This window comes from Cygnus olor, chromosome 17 (assembly GCF_009769625.2).
Source record: "Cygnus olor isolate bCygOlo1 chromosome 17, bCygOlo1.pri.v2, whole genome shotgun sequence".
NCBI classification, from domain to species: Eukaryota; Metazoa; Chordata; class Aves; order Anseriformes; family Anatidae; genus Cygnus; species Cygnus olor.
Window position 1 is genome coordinate 3421526 of NC_049185.1, and position 22396 is coordinate 3443921.

General features: G+C 50.5%; 1 protein-coding gene and 1 long non-coding RNA gene across 6 annotated transcripts in view; one reads left to right on the top strand and one right to left on the bottom strand.

The window, feature by feature from the left end:
- The window catches only part of TPCN1 (two pore segment channel 1), a 42584-nt gene that overhangs the window by 19172 nt on the left and 1016 nt on the right, over nt 1-22396 (bottom strand). For 3 of the 5 annotated variants that reach the window (XM_040577218.1, XM_040577219.1, XM_040577221.1), the window contains exons 2-8: nt 22093-22333; nt 5038-5162; nt 2842-3018; nt 1352-1465; nt 975-1105; nt 745-833; nt 287-321 (exon numbers count right to left, since the gene is read on the bottom strand). In XM_040577218.1, the coding sequence (XP_040433152.1) occupies nt 287-321; nt 745-833; nt 975-1105; nt 1352-1465; nt 2842-3018; nt 5038-5162; nt 22093-22204 (783 nt within the window). In that variant the 5' untranslated portion in view covers nt 22205-22333. Of the gene's footprint in view, nt 1-286; nt 322-744; nt 834-974; nt 1106-1351; nt 1466-2841; nt 3019-5037; nt 5163-7883; nt 8250-19624; nt 19792-22092; nt 22334-22396 lie in introns of those variants that run through there. The other 2 variants (XM_040577223.1, XM_040577222.1) reach the window with 2 other exon arrangements.
- Nucleotides 8379-11280, top strand: LOC121079665. The gene is made up of 2 exons (XR_005825130.1): nt 8379-10918; nt 11008-11280. It is a non-coding gene; the product is annotated as an uncharacterized LOC121079665 (long non-coding RNA).

Below are 22396 nucleotides of genomic sequence, written 5' to 3' on the forward strand. Positions count from 1 at the left end.
GCCCGTCCGCCTGAATTAAGGCACCAAGAACACGGAACAACTACCTGAAAGTTCCCTGTGGGACTTCCTCTCTTTGAAGAAGTCCCATGCGCTGCCTTCCCTGCCAGCAGGTGTTGACCCAGAGTAACACTGCCAACAGCCTCGTCAGCCACGGCCCCCGCGCTTTTTCCATTGCCAGCACCAGCTAACGAGCATGTAGAAATAAGCCACGTCTGCACAGCAATACTTGGTTCTTAACTGGTCAAACTGGGACTCAAGCTTCTGTTCAAGGTGAAGCGATACTTACCGGATCTGAGTGGTTAGGAGAAAACAAGTAAAAACCTAGAAGAAAACGGAGAGGAGAGGTGAGAAGACACGTGGAAAAGAACAACGAGTCTGTTTCAATTTCAAGCAGTGGTGACTAGCGTCTGTTCTCAAAGAGCAAAGTCACACAGCAACCAGAAAGCACCATGAAGAGAGGATCTGTAAGGCCTTCTCCATACGTGATTGCTAATATGTCTCATCAAACTATCAAACTGGAAGAGGTCAAAAGGATCTTTGCTACAAAATCAAATACCCATCTCCTAGATGTTTTATCTCTATTTCATTCTGCCTTCCTGGTGACTGCGGGTGAAGTGGGATAGGTGGAAGATCCTGGCAGGACCCCGAATCTGATCAGATTTATATTCATTGTTCATGTCTGTGCTGCTTTTGGACAACTGGTTGAGAGCATCATAAATCCATATTTCCGTAGACACAACTCACCCAGGATGGCAAAGATCACCATGAAGAAAAGCAGGAGGAGAAGAATGTCAATAAACGGTGGGAGGGACTGGAAGATCTGTCGCAGGTTTCTGAAAAAGGAGAAAATATGGATAAAGCACAACTTGCGTATTTTCTCCTCCAGGTGGGAAGGGGAAAAAAACCAAAAGCGTGCTTTTCCTCCACCTATTCCTAGGTGTGACAGCAGAAGACCCAGCCAGCTGACCGCTCACCTCCTGACGGCGCCGCAGTAGCGGCAGTCCACCAGGAAGATGCAGCGCAGAGCTCTCGTTATGCGGACATGCGAGGTTTGGCGCACCAGCACCACGATGGCCTCGATGAACTGCACAAACAGCACGCAAGTCTGAAAAAAAAAAAAAAGGGGGGGGTTAATGAGAGGCACAGCTGCGGTCTCCTTCGGGAAAGGCAAAGCTCTCACCGACCACCCATTTATTTGCATCTCCCAGAGCTTAGAAACCTCACACAAACCATTTGGCTTTGGGACATGTGGCTAAGTGATGCTGCTACAGAAAGGCCAGCAGTTACTGCGGTTCTTTGGTTCTCAGAGGTGCTGAGGGAGAGAACAAAGACGACCAGAGGGACAGCTTACCTTCACCATCGTCCTCTTGTGCCTAATGAAGGTGTGGAAGCCCAGCCACCTCATCTTCATGGAGAGCTCAAAGACCACCACCATTAACGCAAACAGCTCCAGGGTTGCGTGGACCTGTTAGGGCACAGAGCTTAAACCTGGGCTTCTGGCTACAAACACATCCCAGGCCACGCTTCCACCCCTCCTTTTTCTAGCACCGGACTTGTCAAACTCAGAGCACAGCTCTGTGGTACATGGGGAAACCCAAGGCCCCTCTTAAAGCTAGCATGGTGCTCTGCTTTCAAAGTCTGTATATTTATTTATTTATTGCTTTGTACTTGTTAAAGTCTGTAGAATGTTCCTCTAGTCAGCATCAGCCCAGCATTTCCTAGAAAGCCACACAGCTTTTGGACTTAAAGACATAAAAAATGTATTCGTACATTTGAAACAAAAGGACAAGACACCAGCAACTCAAGGAGAAATGCTTTTTAAAAGTTTGGAACTGCAATTTTTTATTTTTTTATTTTTAAGTGAAATGCAGGAAGGAGAGCTGCTGGGCAGACTGAATTTACACGGAGAAGAGTTTTCTCTTGAAACAGGAGTTCTGGAGAACCACAGAGAGTGTCCTGATCAAGCTCAGGAACAGAACAGCAACTTCTGGCAGTGCTGATGGACCTCTTCTCTGTTGAAAGATGCAAAACTGGACTACGAAGATGCTATTTTTTTTTTATTTTTTATTTTTTTTTACGACCTCAGCATTAGTCATAGCTCAAAATCCAAATGCGTTTAAGGAGCCCTGACTCATTTTGAGGAACGCTTTAACCCAAAGGCTGTCACAAACTCTTCCGCACCCTGGCACGCTCTCAGGGTGCCACCCCCAGCTCCAAAAGCTGGTGGAGGTTCTCTCACCAGCAGCAACAGCTCCTAGCGCTGTGCCTGACAGTGGCACCTGCTGGCTGGGGACCAACAACAGGACACGCGACTGTTTGTGCATCCCTTATCTAAACCCACATTTTGTGAGGGTTAGACAAAACTTCACCTCACTCAAACACGTTAAAAGAAAAGTCCTCAAGACAGCAAGAGGACGGGATACAAGGTTTAGCAAACTGGTTCTCAGCTTGGGCCAGGTGTGTTCTAGGAAGCAGTGGCACCACTGGGATAACAAACAGCACAAGGACTGTAAAACCACCCTGTGAAAGCACACAGATTTCGGAGCTATCTCAAGAAAATGCAAAAGCCACATTTTTCTCCACAGTTACAAAATTTAAGATCTGCACAGACTAGATAATGTAACTGTGTCACTTTCACAGTTGGTCTATGCACATCAGGTTAAAAAAAACAACAAAAAGGATGTTTTGCTGGCTGGCATATCTGCTGTCAACCCATTTAGAGAACAAGCCAGATGGGTTTTTTCCTGCTACTGCTACCTCCTTCCTTTATGTCTAACCTTTTTCCTCTTACCCACCCCTGCAAAACAAGCAAACTTCTTCATTATGCCCCAAAGTACTTACGAAGATGCCAAGGCGGAGCATAGGAACAGCTGGCGCCTCGCACAGAGACAGCAACAGGAGCAGCAGTGCCGTGCTCAGCTCCATCAGGTAGAAAAGGTGATTGTGTGCAAAGAGGTAGGCAGCAAGTGCTTTGGCATTTTTGGGGTGAGTGAAGAACTTGTCGTTGTTTTCTCCTTCCTAGAGCAGGAGGAATAATAAAGAGAAGAGCATTAGTGACTGTCAGTTCTGTACTTGAGTTTTCCACCCAACGAACAGACTTTTATAAGGACTGGATACAATTCCCAACGGGCTGTTCCCACCTCACAGCCTGACATTCATCTGGTTATTGAGGAATGAACTCCACATGCGTGGGGCATCCCCTTCTGTTCATCAGCACATTTCAGTAATGAACTCGTTAATATCCACCAGCCCCTGCTTCAGAAACCCTTGAGGTTTTCCAGAACGAGGAAGAGCCTTGAAGGAGTTTACAAAGGCAGGAGGAATCTTCAGTAGACATCCCAGCACAAACACTTCACCTCATCTATTTGCAACCACTTCCATACGTTTGCAGCTCTCTTTGATTAAACTTCTCCAGGACAGAGCAGAAAAACACACAGATAAGCTCTGGGGCACCTGGCCGACAGTCTCTCCTCCTTATCTTGGTCTCGAAGAATGCCTGTGAGAAAACATGCTTGGGAGCCCTGGCAGCGAAGGCATGGAGCAGAGAGACAGACTCCATGAAAAATTAACAAGTCTCTATGCTGATTTATCATTTCCTCTTAGAGAGAGAGCTTAATTAATGTTAAAAGGTCAGATACTCCATCTTAACAGTTTGCCTTCAACTGATTTTAAACAGCTGCACCATTGCTATTTTTAATTCTAGGACAAAGCTTAGCTCGAGGAGAATTCGGAAAAGGTTTTTCGTGAAGAACCATCCAGCAGCTTCTTCTGTCTTGAGCCGATGGTTTAAGCAAGGGAAGCCACTCACAGGAAACTTGTTGGCTCTTGGAAAACGTCAGATGAGAACATTTTTCCCCAGCTGGGACACTCAGGCGCACACACACACACACACACACACTTTTCTTTTTGAATGAGTATCTTTCCATCAAAGAAGAATCGCTGTAATTGCAAAATGGATAACAAGATCCACAAACAGGACCTCCTTTAAGAGGTGAAGCGTTCTCAAGACTAATTCAAAAGAGGGTTTCAAACGTGTCTCATTTAGGCGCCTCACAGGCAAGCTCACACTCTGAGTAAGAACAAACAAACACTGCCAGGTCAGGGAGCCAGATTGCAGGCAGGACAAAACCCAGCAGCAAGCTCCATAAAACGCAAGCCCCCCCTCTCAAAGGGAGAGTTAGCTTAGATCAGCAGGGCATTCTTATTCACGCCTGACAAAACACATTTGCAGAATGAAAAATAGTCTCAATTCTGCCTCTTGGTAGCCAAGCAATTCGAAACGTGGCTGGACAGCAAAGTCCTCGCATTCAGATAAGACACTCTTGCCTCCAGCTACTGCTTCACATAAACAATCTGCACGCTCTTTAAGTTATGTCTACTTCGTTTCAAGGACATTGTCATTATGGCCATTGGTCAAGGCAGCAGCAAGACTAATCTGCATGTGAAGGGCCAAGCCTGCTGTGTGCATTACCATCAGACACTGCAGCAGCTCAATGAACCTTTGCAGAACATCTCCCATAATCGTGAGTTTAAACAAAAGCCCAGGAGGGGCTGGGGTTACCATTATCTTGTCCATGCTGCTCTAGCATAAGCTGAAGTATCAGCAAGGTCCAAGCCTCCCAGGTTTTAAAATGGCAGAGGAGCCACGACTGGCAGTCCCGTGGGGCAGGAGCAGGGTAGCTCTGGTAGCTAATGCATTACACCAGGCACCAAAATTATAAATATTATCATTTTCTTGTTCTAATAGGGGTGTTCCTATAACTCAAAGATGCACTGAACCTCTCCACTACAAAGTCCTCAGCATGGGGAGAAGATGGGTAGCCCCAGCTTGCTCAGCGCTTCCCAAACTACTTACCAGAGCCCATCTGAAGGCACTTGCACCTTCCTATTCTTTGAGTAGATCCCTATGCAAAGGGCTGATTTTTTATTTTCATTTTTTAACTCCAGGACTGAAGCTCTTTGCTTCCCATAACCAAAAGCTATCATAGCTTCATATGTCCCCATTTTTCACACAATGGACTTTAGACCAGGGCTCACCTGGAGGTAGATTGCTGCCTCTTGGTAGTTCATTTCCCAGTTGTGGCGGGCAGAGCTTTGCTGTGCACAGCAGTCCCCGGCAGCAGGGCTGGAGGCATCGTGGATAACGTCATAGCTACCTCCATCTGCACCGGGACAACAGGAGAGAAAATGATTTACAACCAAGCGAGCTGAGATGGGTCAGGGAGCAGGCAAACACGCCAGGCAGCGGGAGCAGGAACAGGCATCAAGAGGCAACGGAGTGCCCAAGGAACTGGCAGTGTGCACGCAGTGGTTGACCCTTCCCACATAGGGGCTTTTAAGAGGCACACTCAGACTCAACACCTCAACATGGGAATGCTCCCAGAAGGCCATCAAAGAGACAGGATCCCATTTAATGCAACAAGCAGGTCTCTTGCCTTGGGAGAGCCGTGCTGTCACGTCCCTAAAACACCATCACCAGTCAAACTGCAAAGAGGCAGTAAGCACTGAGGCTGCAGGGCGTACTAGCAGCAGTAGTACGGTATTTCCAGGAGAAAAACCTCATTTTTCAGAGCTCTTCAGTCATTAAACAACGCACCTTTGCGACACTTTTTGGTGCAAATAAGCACCAATCTCCTTCTGATGAGAAGGAACAGCAAAATTAACTTTCAGTCCGTATCCCACAGATCTACTTTGAGATGTCTCCGCCATCAGTAAAGCATTACAAAGCAATGCTTTACTGAACATTTGTACGAGGTTTCATAACTAAAAATTCCATTTAGAAATACAATTCAGCTGCAAAAAGCAGCTCCCAAGCATAGCTGCACGCACACAGCACCCTTCTCACGGGAAAGCTGAGCAGGACACGTAAATAAGCTCCAGCACTCGCTCGTGTGCACGTTCTACAGCCTCGGTGCTATTAAGACACATGAAACACACATGAAGACCATCGCTGTTCACAAAGAGATGCCATTTCTTCTTCTGGGATGGGAATTTGTATTTTGCAGCTTCGATGACGAGCACTACACAGACCCCGCAGAGGTGAGGCCGGTGCTGGAGCTCCCCAGAGCTCCCCTCGGTACCCAAACCACGCCGGGGTTCTCGCTCTCAGCAGGACTTCCCTCCTCCACGGCCCCGTTTTCCCCAGGAGGGTACCTCTCAGATTGACCTTGCCAGCGCAAAAGTGCTGAATTCCCCCTTTCGACGAGCACAGACGCTGTGATGGAGCAGTTGGCTCTCTCCGTGCTACGAGGTGGGGAAAAACGACAGCGAGCTTCTTTTCCTCTCCCACGACAGGATGCTGAGGATTTGCTGCACCTCTTCTCTATAAGAAAGCGGCCCTCATTAAACAAGTGGTCATGTTTTTCTGGAAAACCTCAGAGTGAAGAGGCCACGCCAGACCTCTGCACCCCTCGTAGCGGCTCCTGCAAGCTCAGCAGCCCCAGCACCGAGGCAGAGCCCCCGCTGCCTTTCCCACCCCCTAATCAAACTCAGACAGCACTTATCAGAGGTTTGTGAAAGCCTTCCAGACTGCAGGCAGATTGCTGGAACCCTGCAGCATTCAGCCTGCTTCTCTTCGCTTCCCCCATACCTTTAAAACACCTCTCCACGTTCGGCTGAATGTTTCGGCGGGGCCGATTGCTCCCCCAGACCCTATTTTGAAACCCTAAATGAGCACAGCTCTGGCGGGGGGGTGGAATAAACACAGATGATGGAGCTTTTTCTTTATCCACAGAACTGGAACGCCAGTCTTCGTCGTGGATTTGGTTTTTAACTAAAAGATACCAGCAAAGAAGGCAGAAGCTTTACACTGGGAGCTCTACGAAGTTCTTCAAAAGCGATTCTTTGCAAAGCTTTTACTGCGTGCACGTTCCAAAGAGAGACACCCTTGGACTGCAGCCTGACTGCAAACCCCTTTGTGGGAGGGATGCTTAACAGGGCGCTGGGAGGACCACGTACGGGCTCCACGAGGCTCCAGGCACCCCTCCAGCTGCTCCTTCAGCATTCGGTGGCTGGGGCACGGCCGCAGGGTTCCTCGCTCCGAACTGCACCGGCTGCTGCAGGTCCCTGCGGGACTCAGCTCAACTCGAAGCACAGAGAGAGTGGAGAGAAAATCCCAGAGTCCCTCGCAATTCAGGAGATGGTGAAAAAGCGGAGAGCCAACACCTTGGCTACCCCAGCTCTTCTGGGGAAAGGGGACACGTTCAGGAGGTTGCTACCCTGGTTATTGGAGCACACTGAAATGTTTCAGGATGTCGAAACACGCCGGGCACAAACCAGCAAAGTTTTGCAGGGCTAAACAAGACACCAGAACGCTGCTCCTACCCAAAGACACCGAACTACCTTTAAACTTGACTTCTTTCCCACAGACAAACCTCTCTCTGTAAAGGACCAACTCAGGGAAAAGCTACGCCGCAGTAAAAAAGAGAGAACATCTCCCTGCCTTTCACAGCCAGCTCACAGCTGAAGCAGAAAGGATGTCCCAGGGAGACCAAGCCTGTGAACAGCTCTCAGAGACAAGAAGTAACTCCAGACACGCCGCTATTTGCCTCCTGCCTGCCCCAGGCATCATCTTTCTAGGCACAGACAACAGAAACGTTGCAGTGCAGAGCTGCGTTTCGTGGCTGGGCTCCTTCCCCACCAGGTACCAGAAGGCTGATCTAGCATCCCCGAGGCAACGGCATCATCTGGGTAATAAATAATAATAATAATAATAAAAAAAAAAACAACAACAACCGACTTGAGCAGCGTCTCTCTGCCTGCTCGCTTGGCAGCCCTCCAGCCGGCTAATTTCCTCAGCTGCTCCCACGCTAACAATGACACAGAGTAATGCCAGCCCCGCTCCGCTTCGGCTCGTGCCGCAGCGCGTCCCCGGCGGCGGTTACCGTCGGTGGGGAGCTCGATGAGGTAGGAGGATCTCTCCACGGGACTCCCACAGTCCTCCAAGTAGATGGCAGGAGGCTCTCTCCACCGCATGGCAGCCGGCGCTGCCTCCCCGAGTCGCTCCCCAATTACTCAGGGCAGAGCCACGAGCAGGAGGGTTTCCCCCGAGCTCCGCGGAGCCGCACGCATCTTCCCCTTCCCGCTGAGGAAGGTGGCTCGGAGCTCGGCTGAATCGCTTCCCTCTCGCCGTCCTGCAGGCAGGATGTTGGAAGGTTTTGCCGGCGGGCAAAATTGCTTTTAAGGATGAGTGTGGTTGGAGAGCAAGGCTCGGTGCGCCGCGCTCTCCTGTCCTGGCGTGGAGCAGGGTTTGCTCCCCAGGGAACGCGAGGAACTGAAGGGAGAGGAGTCAGAGTCCCGCTGTGACTAGTCAGCACATCTCCCCCCACCTCCCTCAGCAAAAAAAAAAAAAAAAAAAAATGAAAAGAAGAAAATAAAACATTTGCCAAGTTCACGGTACAAAGGGCGTGACGGAGCAAGCGGATGGGGCTGCTCACAGATGGCAGAGCTTCCTTCCACACTTGTGTAACTTATCCCAGACGTTCCCGGAGAAGGGAAAGAGGGAGGGGAAAAAAAAAAAGGAGGAAAAAAAAAGGAAAAAGCAAAACCAGCTGGCTGCTTACACAAGGCATCCGGAACGATACTGCTGGGACTGCAACGTTTCCATTCAGTGCAGCAGAGCATGCTCCTGTGTAAATAGTTTCCATATGTCATCATTACAATAAAAAACAAAAAGGAAGAAAGAGAAGGAGCATAAACTCTCCAGAGCCCAAACCTCTCCCTTTGCAAAACAAATTCCCTGCTTCAGGGAAGGAAAAACTCCGAGGGCTGAGAGGGAGGGAAGCAAGGAACCAGGGAGAAACTCAAGTCTATTTGGATATTCACTGATCTTTGTTACCTGTATTTAATAATTTTAAAATCCACCTGGAAGCCTGCTAGGAGTTCAGGGAGTTACAAACCAACTCCACAGGACAGCCCCACGCATGCCTCGGAGCTCCCCCAGGCTGGCTCTCATCACCCTGTGCCGCAGCTGTTCTGCTTTCTAGCAAGCACAGACTTTTTATGGCGTTACCCTGAAACAGGCTTAGATGTTGCTAATTAGACTCCAAAGCCACGTGTCTGTACCAGATTAAGGGGGGGGTTCTCCTAGAAGGCTACGGAAGCCTACCTGTGATGGCAGGACACCACAGGCTGCAGGGAAGGCAGCCCAAGGGACAGAATTGAACAGAAACGTTCTCATAGCTCAATACGCCGCTCGTACAGCTCACGCATCACGTGCATGCTCCACGTAAGCCAGCAAAACGAACGGTGCTGGCGTTAGGGGTTGCAGACACGAGTAATATCTCCCTTAGAGGCAAATAAAGGCAGGCAGAGGACACAGGACTTAGGTGCGAGGACACAACTTCGCTCACGCCGCCTTACGAGGTCATTCCTTCTTCGTTACGTATAACCTGGCACCAGCTTGGCCTTTTGCTTCCTTCTTGCAACCATGTTTGTGAGAAGCGCTGTCCTGCATTTACCCCTCTCCAGGAAGAAACAAGCCTTGGGGTTATTATTCCTTCCTTGGAAAGAGGCACGACCTCTGTCGAGAAGCACTTGCCAGCCACCTTGTCCCAGGGGAGCAGCGTCTCCCCGTCAGGGCTGGGTGCAGTTCCAGCAGCGCCTGCTGCTCGAGGCAAGTCAGACTTCCCCGAGCTGAGCAAATATTTCACACCTCCAGATGTGCAACCTGGCCTTAATGGCACGAGCATCTTGGGTCTAACCCCAGCAGGGAGAGCACGAAGCAGTCTACGTCGCATTTTCTCACTGCGGCGCTCGGCCATTTGACCGGTGCCCTTTCTTTCCAGGCTCTGCCACACCACCTCTGTTTCTTACGCCACCCACCTCAACTGCATTCATGTCCGGGTACCCAAACTCAGCTGGTCGCAGGCTTTCAGCTGCAGAGGAGTGTAAGCAGGCACCCGGCAGCATGGGGCACGTGCCCGGGGAGGATGGAGGACGGCATTTGGTGCCTCCAAAGGCTCCCAGAAGTGCTCCTCTCCTGGGAACCCCCCAGCAGCTGAGCCGTGCAGTGGGTGCCACTGCAGAAGATGCAGCTGTGAAAAACCATGGAAAGAAGGGAGAGGGCTGCCCTTCCCTGCACAAGCTCCTTCAGCCCCAAAGTCAAGATTTTGACAGCACACAGGCCAGACAAATCCCCACAGCAGCTGTGGCCTGGAAGCAGCCAGACCCTGAAGAGACACCGAGCACGTTGGCATCGCATCGGCACCGACGACGGCGTTTCCCTCTCCACGCGTTGACGTGCCACGGAGCTTCACCTTCGGCGGATTTATCACTCCGCTTCCCTCCGGTGCCATGGATAAGAAACTGCTCCTTTTATTCTCAAGTGCCGAGGCGTGAGCACGCACGCATTTGTCTCGTCAAGGCCAGGCTCACCTACCCAGGAGGGGAAAAAAAAAAAAAGCTGGAAGCCGCCTGGAAAGCACAGCTGGTTTGACACCGAGCCACGCAGCTCGGAGGTGAGAGACAGGCAGCAAGCTCAGCGCCCTCCATGTGCCACTGCCAAGGGAAGTGATGCAGGACCTAGCCTTTAGGTCTGAAATATCCCAGCACCCATCCAGGGGATGGGATGGGGACGATGCCAAGGGACAGGGACGATGCCACGGGATAGGGACGACACTTGCAGAGGCAACGGCATCGGGGCTCTTTGTCTTGCTGCACTCTTGCAGCCTTCACCAGCTGCGAACCTCAACGAACAAAGCCACGTCGGCTTCCCATTTAGCACAGGAAAGTTTTTCCAAAATATGGATGTTGCCACTTCCTCTTAGCGGTACGAGACGATTCGAGCCTCCCGTCTTCACTTTTATTTGAGACTCCCGTTAGTTCCTGCAGCACGCACACGAGCTCGCATCCCGCTGTCATCCAGCGCGCTACAGGGAGCTGGATCCGCAGGAAGGATGAGCAGATGTCCCCCAGCATGGTAAGCCACTTTTTATACATTATTGCCTCTTATCAATTGTGCTGCCTACCTCCTTATACTGAATACAACTTAAACCCTGCATTGTTTAGGGGACTGCTGCATCCTTGCTAACGTCTGCACCGCGCACACTTAAAAGCACCGAGGCACCAGCTACGCACAATGACTGAAGAGCTAAAGCATTGTCGGAAACTGTTTTGTCTCAGCAGAAGCAGTGCCTCCAGTCAGCTCTTGCTCCGAGCGGGTCAGAGCCCGAATTTAGCTAGCTGCTTGTTCTGCCGCTCGCTACGCGACGCGATGATTCACACCGGCATTCGCTTCCTGCACCACCCTGCTGGGGACAGAGAGACAGTCGTAAGGAAGAGCAAAAAATAAAATAAAATAGCGGGAGGCTTCAGAGAAAACAGGGATGAGAATAATTCATGGGCTTCATGAGAAAGTCCATGGGCTATAAGGAGAGAGCAGAACCAGGCACCTGCACGACCTGAGAACGTAAAACAAAGGAGCTTCTGCTTCTTTTAACGCAGGTCCAAAGCATTTTTAATCAGCAAAACTCACGTAAAAGGAAAGGTTGCATTAGGAAGACATAGTTAAGAATTAAGAACCTCGCTTTTGTGCTCAGCCCAGTTGCTGCTGGTTTCATATCCTCTATTTATGAACTTAACAACTGAACCTCTCTACCACAAAAAAAGAGAAGTCAGAGCCACAACAGAAGGATCACCTACAGCCTCGTAGTATCCATCCTTTTAGCAGCTAACACGCTCTGTAATCCTGTCGGTCCCATCGTATCACTGCGACAAGGGCTCTACAGATACAGAGAGACTGTTCTGTAACTGGAGTTAAACATCTGAGCATTGAAACAACTCGCTTCGAATGGAAAAACAACTGGGAACACTCCGCTTTTTGTTGACCCCAGCAAAAAAAGAGGCAAGCTCTGCCTGTGACTCATGAGAAAGGCCAGACATGAGATGTACGCACCTGGTTATGATCCATAGCTTTTAGGGAAGTAACCGAAAGGGAAAGAGACAACATCGGAATCCCTCGGATAGGGCATTTCTTTAACACATCCTGTTACACGAAGGAATTTCCTCTTTTTGTTCCAGAAAGGGAAACGCATGCCTCATGGCTTTAACATGCCAGAGATCAGCTCCAGCACCAGCACCACGTCAGCATTTCCAGGGCGCGTTCCTCGTTCCAATTCTCCAAAGCGGAGCTTTTGCGTTCTCCCGATGCAGTTTGCAAAGACGTTTGATGAAGCTGCAACCTGGCCTTTTTAAGGGAAGCAGCACTCCGCCAGGTCCAGCTTCCAGTTTTTTCCACCAGCGGCTCTCTGAGGCAGCCACGATATCAGCAGTGAGAAGCAGAGAAGCTCCTTGCTTACATGAGACCGGCACTACTCCGAGCAACCAACCTGCACGGCCACGGTTCGCTCCCGTAGCAGCAGCTCCCATATTTCCTCCAAAATCAGCCAGCCTCTGCACGACTCACCAACAAACACATCCACCTACAGTACCATGATGTAGAGCAAAGCCTTGTTAAACTCTGGCCAGCTCCTTTACAGAGGAGGATGAGACCCTGGGTGAAACAGGTACTGAAACCACAGTATTTACCTAGGTAAAGACCCACCTGCTGCTGATCCACCACCTCCGCCGCTCCTCGCAGCCCTGCCACACGTTGCCTCCCGCAGCCAGCGCTGGAGCGGAGCTAGGATGGAGTCAGCCAAAACTGTTAATGAGGCACCTAATTACCTGACCTTTCCACCCCGAGGAGAGAGGGGTAGCAAGAAAACGAGTGAAAAATAAGGTTTCATGGCAAAACTCTGACGCCTTACCGCTGCGGGCTGAGATCAGAGGGAGCTATTTGTACGGTGCAGCAGGGAGAGGTATGTAGTTATGTAGTTATGTTTCGTGGTGTTAGCGTAAGGCTCCACAGCACTTCTGAAATACAACACTGCCACATCTCTGCTGTCTGTCAGGGTGTCTCAGCCAGGGAACGGCAGCTGCCGGCAGCAGAGGAAGATGCTGTAAAGGAATGGGGGAAACCCCAACCCTAGTGCTGTCTTAAAAGGAAAGATTAAGAAAGAGAAGATTCCAGCACATTTTATGGAAAGCGCTGCTGGCAGGAACTGGATAGGGCACGTGTAATAGCTGGGGAGGAAGGGAAGAGCACTGGAAGCCCACCACACGTGGATGTGTCGGTTATTCTAGCCAGCACGGACACAAACATCACCTCCCTACCCCGATCTTACTCTTGTTTGAAGGACGAAGGAATATACACGAGGGCTGCCCGTCAGGCGGCTCACAGAGCAGTTAGCTGCACAGCCTCGATTCGTATTGCTCACATCCTCCATCTAAACACATCTGGCACATCACTGCCAGGACACGTCTTTTCAGAACACTATCAGCCCACCTTGTAACCTCACAAGATAAATAAATGCATGACTCTGGGTTCGTATGATGCTCTTGCCCATAAGCCTGACATTAAAAAACCCGCCCTTAAATTACAGATTTCAGGAGAGCTGCTGCTGGTCTCCCATTATTTTGCCTGGAAACCTGTGGCTGACTGACCTGCCATCGCCATCCTGCTGGTCACCTTTTGGGGCTGCAACAAAGTCCCTGTCCCGGCAACATGCAGACTGCTACACCTGTAGCCTTAAGGGGAAAAGACATCTGCTGACTTTTAAATGCCCCACTTAGGAATCAGCTCAGTGCTCTGAAGCCTCCCCCTTCGCAACCAGCAGAGATGAGGCCCTTCCACCAGCCTTGGTCACTTCTTTCCCCCACCCCTCACCCCGCTGTCTCTGCGGTAAGATGCCTGTGTGCATTTACTTCGCCCAGCAGGACCCACGGGGTCACTTGCTTGCACCTCCAGCAGCTCAGGAAAAGCAGAGCACTTCATACTACCTGAGGGCAGCAAGGCAGAGAGAGGAGTTCCAGCAAGCATCACGCTGTTCGATCACATTCCCAGTACCCCAGTCTGCCCAGCAGCCTGGCTAAACAGCGATCCCCCTTGCACGGGGAAAATCAAGCAGCTGTGCAAGGAAGAGCAGCGTCTTCCCATTTCCGCAGGGACTCACAGCTAGCGAGCTAGCTACATAACCAGCTGGGCATAGCCGGGTTGTGTTGTAGGACCACCACGTTGAAGAGAGGTTATCCACAGCCCTCGTGCCTCCGAGCAGGTGCCGATCCCTCCGTGCAGGGTGGCCATGCCGCAGGAAAAGGGGACAGGCTGCAGAAGGGCTGCACTACGGCCGAGACTTCTGCCCTACACACCTCCTTCAGAGCCCCATCGCTGCAGCGAGTGGCCTGAAAGCACCAGCTGTAGAGGATGGCATCCCCTTCCTCTTCTACCTGTATCTGATCCCACTGCTAATGACACAGGACTGTTAATGACACAAACAACTCACCGGTAAGGTTTGACCCAGGGATTTCAGTGCAGGATTGCTCACTTAGCCCTACATCTCTCCACTTAGTTAACTAAGAGCAGGAACGTGTCTGTGTATGCTAGCGAAATCCTTCAGCGGGCTACGTTGCTTCTGTATGACAAACTTCCAAACCTGCTGAGGATGGCGGAAGCGTTCCAAAAAATATGGCTACAGCTGGAATAAAAGACAGATGAGACGTGCCCAGATGACAATATCTGCTACACGACTGCCTGCCACACACGTATGTAAGCAGCTCGTGTGTCCAGCCCCATAATATCAGGTTTAACATGGCAGCGCATGGGGGATGCATCCTAAATTTTCATCCCCTATGTAAGCACGGAAAGAAAAGCTTTTTGTCCCAAGCGGAAAGCCAGATCACGATGAAAAGAAAACCAGCGCTGGGTAGGAGCTCCAAACCCCTACACTACGATTCAAAGCACAGCAGTCTCTCCTCGTCGTCCTCCGGATCCTCCATCGTTGCTGACACGCACACACACGCACACACACACCTTTTCTGCCTCCCTCTCTCCCAGCTGAGGCCAGCAGCAGCAGCACAGGTGCACGAGCTTCCTGCTGAACGGCTCGCGAGAAGCAGATGGCTGCAAGCCTAAAGCTGCTCCGGCAGCTCCCTGTAAAGAAAGCAGCCACGTAGAAGTCAGGCAGCGCCTCGACATGCAAAAAGCAATTATGCTAAAGACACGGGGAGAGCCCTGCAAGGTCCAGATCAAAAGCCAGGGACGTTGGAGACGAGAAAGGCCCATCAAATTCAGCGCACTTTTCCCAGCTTCAGGATCAGAAATGGAGCGTTCTGCCTCATAAATTCTACTTCCAGCAAATTCGAGCTTAAATCCCCTGAAGGCAATAAGGAAGAGGCAATCAACAACAACTCTAACCACTTCACAGATGCTCCTGTTTAGTTTATACAGCACTTCTTACAGCATTCAAATGGGTAAAATGGGATTTCAACGCAGGGGGGCTGACGGCAGCAGGCAGGATTCCTCGGTGCAGATACCAAGGGCAAAGGAAGTTCTGAGCAGCATCACATCGGTTATGATGAGTGAACTCAGCGTGCTCAGCCTCTGCTCATTTCAATCTGCCAGTAAGCGAGCTTGGCTGAACCGAACATCCTGCATCTACAGTGCCTTAAAAATCCACAGGAATCGTAAAAATGAGGGGGGGGGGGGGGAACAAAAAAACACAAAAACACGAACAAACTGATGCGTTCCCTGGGAAGCCATGAAAAAACTAATCGCCGTTTGCTTCCAACTGTTGTTCCGCTTCCTGAGCCAAATGTTCCCAAGTCAGCTGAGGAGTGACCGGCTAGAGCTGGAAAGTGGCCGATTTCAAACCGCAGCCTGAACACTCCCGGGCTCCTTAACAGCTTTTATAGCTCCGGGACCACCTGCTCGAGAAGCGGAGCCCTGCGAGGCCGCGGCACGCGTCTCCCACCTAAAGGGATTAGCCTGGGGGGACAACACGCAGCCTGGCCTGCTCTTCTGCTCTCCCACCCGAAAGAGGAGAGCTGCACGTAGGGAAGATACGCACGAAGGGCTGCCTCCCTCTAAGCCTCAAGGTCGTTAGCTCGGTCTTCACAAAAGGAGCGCGAAGAAGCTTCCAGGCGCCTCGCCCCGCTCTGCGGCATCCTCCCTAACTTACACCAAACCTGCACGAAAGATGGGATCCGTCGCTCGTGCTCCGGGAGATGACAAAGGAGAGGGAACCGTTTGACTCTGGGATAATGGAACGCTAACCCAAGTCTCCTTTACCTTGTAGACGCTTTTGCTTGCTCAGATTTGAACAGCGTGGGGCATTCAGGACGAAATCATTAATTTTTTTTTTTTTTTTTTTTTTTAACTGCGCGAAAGAGTCAACAGTGCAGGGATTCTGTTTGACAAAGCATCCTACTGTGAAGCACACAATGTGTGCATTGTGCAAACTGATCTCCTGCAGGGCTAAGAAAACAAGGCAGGCTCAAAAAAAAAAAAATAAATTACACGCGCTAACTGCGGCTCACAATACCTCCTGATACTCTCCTCCGCTGGTGGCTTCTCTTCTGGAGGTACCACATTTCCAGAGTCACGCTGAGAATCTCTTGACAAAAACTCCTTTGTGAGGCCTGGACAACGCCGAGCGCTGTTTCTCTTCAATCAGAGATATCAGCTCTGCCCTCTCGTTACAGTATTTTAAGCAGAGCCAAGGCATCCTGCCTTAAATCCTAAATTCTCGGTGTAAATGAGATTCCAGGGGATGTGTATTTGGAACTTCCCAGCATATACACATTTTTCCACTGTTTCCAGCATGATATCGCAAGATACTCAGCATCTCTCGAAAACTTGCCTCCTTCCTCTGAGTTCACAGAGCTCATCACCCAGGGAAATGGATTGTACCGAAGGAGAAAACAATAATCTCCTTATGTTTTGGGTGTTCATTTCTCTTTCCAATATTTTCACCCCTCACTCATCTCGGAGGCAGTTTTGCTTCGCTTTGCTTGCTTAAAACATTCATTACAAGTCATCTAGGCCAGGAAAGGATTAGAGGAGCACTGGCAGAAGTTGCAAAAACGCAAGGTTGTTAGGTTGGAGCAGAGACTTTCAGGGGCATAACAACAGCTCAGCACCAAACTTGTGCTTCAGAAGAAAATAATTCCCCTGTACGTAAATTTTAAAGCAGGCACACGCTATGAAAAACAAAGCACGCGCAGAAATGTAAACCAGGAGCTCCTACCACGTAGCTTACCTGTAGATTTCCACAAAAGGCATAACCTACACTTTCCAGACGAGACGCATTGACCACGGCGACGTTAACTGACTTACCCTAGGAGCAGATTCAGCAGCAGAACCAGGTCGCTTCCAAACATGAGTTCCCAGTCCCGTGCCCTGGCCACGCTTCACCTCTAACGCAGCAGCTGAAGTGCTGCTGCTGGAACTAATTAAAGGCCAATCAGTAGAACCAGGAGCCACAATGAGAGGAAGATATCCTGCGTAGCATCCAAGAAGGCGACCAGATAACCCAAAGGCTGTCTGAGAGCCTGGCTGTCAAAGATCTCAGGATTTGCCAGGTCCACCGCAGGCACTCGTTTGTTTTGTCGTCCCCTATCTCTTCGCACCAATTAGCTACAGCGCTTCCCCAGCGTTATTAGCGCTCAGCCCACACAACCAGCTTCTGGGTACTCACTTTCATACACAGAGATTACAGATCCCGGAGGATTTATTAAATCCACTAGATATCTGACATGTAAAACACTTCAAAAGGCGGCAAAGTCAGAAGGCTTTCACGATTACAGTGGCTCCTCGAGAAGCAGAGCTGCTGAGGGTCTGTGCGGTCACCGCATTGCCCCCATAGCCAAGGATTTACTCCCTGCCCGTTCCCTCAGCCCACCAGACAACGTGCAGTTGGTTTACACCTGAAATCTCTCCCCTCCTCTCGCTGCACCTGAGGCAACAGGAGGAGGAAGGCAGCGGGCGTGTTTGAGGAGGGACTCACTGAGCAGAAGAGCTGAAGCTGTGGGCTACGGGGACAGACTTGGTTTCCTTTCGCTGCTGCTACAGACACGTTCTGGAACCAGATCCAGCACAGAAGAGAACTGCGTCACTTCAGGTTGCATCGATTACTGGAGAAATCAAAATCCAGGCTGCTCACGGGTCTCAAAAGAAGGCTAGCTGTCCCCGATCCTGCGCCACTCCTGCAGGCCTGTGCCTACCTGTGGATCAGTAAGCGGTATACTGAAAAGAAAGAGACACCCAACTAACGCCATGGTCAGACTCCGTGTTCCAGAACACCCCAAGGGCTCCCATCGGCCGATTACGAGAAGAAGAGCGTTGCCAAAAGCCTCCTCCCTCACTCCATCTAGGAGCAGGGCCAAGGTGCAGAACCAAGACCGTCCTTCACAGTGCCCCGAAGGCACCACGCTCCGCTGCGGAGCGGTGCTCACCGGCCAGCAGCACGCTGGCCTTGGCCACATTCAGGTCCTCCAGCCTCACCTGCAGCGAAGTGCCAGTTCCTTTACGTGCTCTGGGCCACCTTCTCCTCCGCAGCAGCTTACGGGCACAGAGGCACGTTCATCGACAGCTCCCTGCTTGCCACCCAAGAGGGCAGGCTGGCTCTAGTCCTCCTGAAAATTGGCTCTTCGGGCAGCAGGCACCGAGGTGGCAGAGGCTCACCTCACCGCTCAGAGTTACACCTTCCTGTTTTCCAACAACCCTTCCAGAAAACATCGCCCCTGGCTGTCGCAGCCGCCCCCCCCACACCTCCCCAGGCACACACAGTAATTCTTTTTTTTACCTCAATAGCAGATGCGGTTGCTTTCCTGTAAGAACCCAGAGTTTAAAGATGACTTCTTCCACTTGCCATAATCCATTGTGTGGGAGAAACAGACAGACAATATCACATTGTTCCCCGCACAACGCCTGGAGCTGTACTTTCTGCTCTGAGCACACTGAAACTCCACTTGAGGCTACAGCAATTTCCACGCAGGGGGCAGAGGGGGATCTTCTACCTGATCTAATACAGGGTAAATCAATGTGCTCTCATTTATTGCTTATAATTCCCATCAGCTCGAGGAGAGGCACTGTCCTACAGCTTCAAGGCTATCCCCGCTGTCATTGTGCAGGAAAACACGCCTCGCTCGTGGAGGTATTTTGAGATCCCCGTTTGAATACACCCTAGGAGCTCAGCGAGGTCAGGGATCGCTCAGCCCGGGCTGCCTCTCACCCATTTCAGTACACGACTTTGGGCAAGGTCACGCAACGACTGCAGCCCTGGTTTTGCCTCCTATAAAATCCGGAGTTAGCCACTCGCCTCGGATAAGTGTTGGGAAGCTTAACGAGAGCGCGTCCAGATTCCCTGATAAGACGTAGCAGGGAAGGGCAGCGTCGTGTTAATTAGCGTGAGCCACGGATTCGAGTGATGAAAGCGCTCCTCTCCGTCTCCTCCAGCTGCTGGAGCTTGTGGAAGAATGACCCAGCACCGCAATCCTTCACGCTGCATTCAGAGAACCGCCTGCACCACAGGGACCACGTTTTTCTGGGCGTGAGCTGAATTCCAGCCAACTTTGCAGGATTCTGACCTTTCGGGGCGGCTGAAGAGACGTGCACCCCAGCACAGGACAAGGAAGGCAGAGCTTTAATATTCCTCCCCATGCAAGTATTTGCTTCCATTAAGGGCTTAAGAGGTGCACGATTAGGAAGATTAATTTTTGCAACTGGACATTTTCTTTAAGAACGTAATTTTCCACACGGTTTTCTCATTTAGCTCCCTTTTACTCTAATCCCAAAGCGATCACTTACCCAAAAGAGAACTTTTCGGCGAGATTCTAAAAGGAACACCCTCTTGCAATTTAATCTGTTCTTTTTACATCAGCAACAGGCTTGTTTTCAGAAACCCGGGCACTGCCTACTCCAACCTGCCTGCATTTCCAGACAACCAACACCAAGAGTCCCCAACTACAAATTCATTCGTCCAAGGACCGGTTGCAAAACCTGCGTCACGGATCAAGTTAAAAAAAGGAAAAAGAAGAAAGAAAAGGTACAAGAAGTTCCTTTAAAAAAAAAAAAACAAAAAAACAACACGGGGTGACAGCCAATATACTGGAACTACACACAGAGCTTACTAAGAGATGGCTGGGACAGCCTGGAACATGGATTAAAATTCGGAGAGGTAAATGACACAGCAGCACAGAACAGGACTGCGACTTGATTAGCAACCTCTGACACGTCATTTAGCCCAAGGGTGGCTACACCCACTTCGTCTTACCTATCATCTGCTTCCCAGGTGGCACTAAGGGTATTTCGACAGCCGGTATCTGGGGGCAAACCTGAATAAACGCATGGTGTTCAACCTGCCACCGAGTCCCCAGGAGCCTACGGCCAGGCACACGCACGCCATTCCTCCAAATTCTGCTTGAATAATCTGTTATTAGAGCTCAGGAATAAGGAAAACAAAACAAGAAGCACACAGCCCCCTGACCTTCCCTGTCGCCATGCCCTCATCACCCTACCAGGCTCTCCCTCTCCTGAAAATAAGGCTTCTCGCACACTTCTCCCTGGCAAAGACAGGCCTTTGAATAAGAATGCGAAATTGTACGCTTTTTTAATGTCATTTCTCTGCATTTCACAGTAGATTATCTTTGCAGGCAAGGAATAAAGCTAGAGCACACGTCCTGTTTTTTTAAACAAGCTTAATTTTGCCAGTGATGGCCTAAGTCTGCTCACTGCCTAATTTAAGCTTCCCGGCGATAAACGTGCCTTTCAAGTTGCTCATGCTACCCTTCCTCTTTTAATCTCTCATCCCCTCTTGCAGTACCACCGGCTTCAGAAGGCTCCCCACGATTCAGTGTCGCTTGCACAGAATAGGCTTTATATTTTTCCCAGCAAATTCAACTTTAACAGGGATTAAAACATAGCAAAAGAACAGCTCTGCAACACAGAGACACTCTCTTCAAAGAACATCAGCAAATGGATTCTCAAAAACTACACACCCATCTTCTAAAAAGCACAAAATCAGTCCCTCCACAATCTCCCTGTATTTCAAGGGAAGCAAATTTTGGAATATTTTTAATACGTTCATTCTCAAACTCATGCTTGAACACCATCACGTTGGCTTTAACCAGATGATAAACCCATATATTTCTTCTTTACAGGCACACGAGGTGGGTGGACCAAAAGGCAACAGAGGAAAGATTAAAATTAGTCACAAAAAAGCCTATAACAGGACGAAGGAAGCAGTCTCTCTTCTATTTAAGTTACAAACCGCGAGCTAAACTTTAAGAAAAACAGACGCAATAGAGCAGCAATGCAGCAGAGCTTAGGGAAAGTCATCTGGGCAATTTAGCCAGGGATTTGTGTGGCAGGGGCAGGAGAGGAGAAGTTGTGACTGCCAGAAACGAGCCACTAGCTCAGGAAGTCAGAGGAGGAGAAAATTAAGGGAACCTGTATGATTGCAAGAGAGATACCAAGCGACAGAATCGCAGAGGAGGTATGGATCGGAGGTATAACGCAGCAAAGAGGGGCCAGGAACGTAGTAATATGTTGGAAATTTTAGGCTTGAACAGAGCTTGAACAGGACGACCAGACAGGTGCAGGTACGCACACCTGCAATGTCAGGTGGAAGTCAGAGAGGTGCATCAAACAAAATTGCTAAAATACATTTGGTGAGGTGTAACAACAACAAAACCTCACTGCATGCTTAAGCACAGGTGAAGCTGCGCTGCTGAGAAGTTCACCCCCTCCCAGGGCTCGCTCTGTCTCACCGAGTGCCTGGGGTTAACAGGAGCATGGATACATTGCCTGAAGTACTCCTGATTCTTTGGTAAGGTTACAGTGAGGATTTTAAAGGGATTTATCAGCACATATACCTTTTGTTAAGGCAAAAATATCAGATTGCGGGCTACAAATAGGCAAAGCAACAGTTGTGAAAGCCAGCACAGTGGGGCCAAGGAAAGGAGAAGCCCTGGGGCAATGCACAGGAAGGGAGAGCTGGGTGTAAGGACAGCGATGCCACAGGTCATTATGCAGAAATCAGAGAGAAGAGCTAAAAAAGGCACGGAGCAGTGCCTCTGGTGTGCTCCACCCCACCTGGGGGCTACCAGCAAGCAACACAACCACCACCCTGGTCTGGCTTCCTCGGGCAGCCGCCGGGACGTCGAGGGACAGCTCCAGGAATTCCAGGTTCTGGCAGGCACAGGGAAGAGCAGCGCTGCAAAGGAAAGCGAGCAAGGCCATTTTTCGGCAGGCAGAAAGAACTACAGGGTTCTTACTTTCATTGGGCAGCTCCTCCCGATCCAGGTCGTCGAGCGGGGCCGAGGCGTTGCTCCCGCTGTCGTCCAGGGTGAGGATGAGGGGCACGTCATCGTCCATGCTCACGGCCATGCTGGCCCTCGCGAGGCTCCTGCTGCAAGAAGTCCACCCCCGACGAGTCCCGATAACGCCTGCTGCGGTTCTACGCGTGAAAGGGCTCCGTCAGAAGCTCTCCCCGCAAAGCCTTCCATCGGGAGCGTCCTGTGGGTGTGTGGACACGGAGAGAGGCTCGCCCATCCCTACGCACTGCTCGCCTCCAAATAT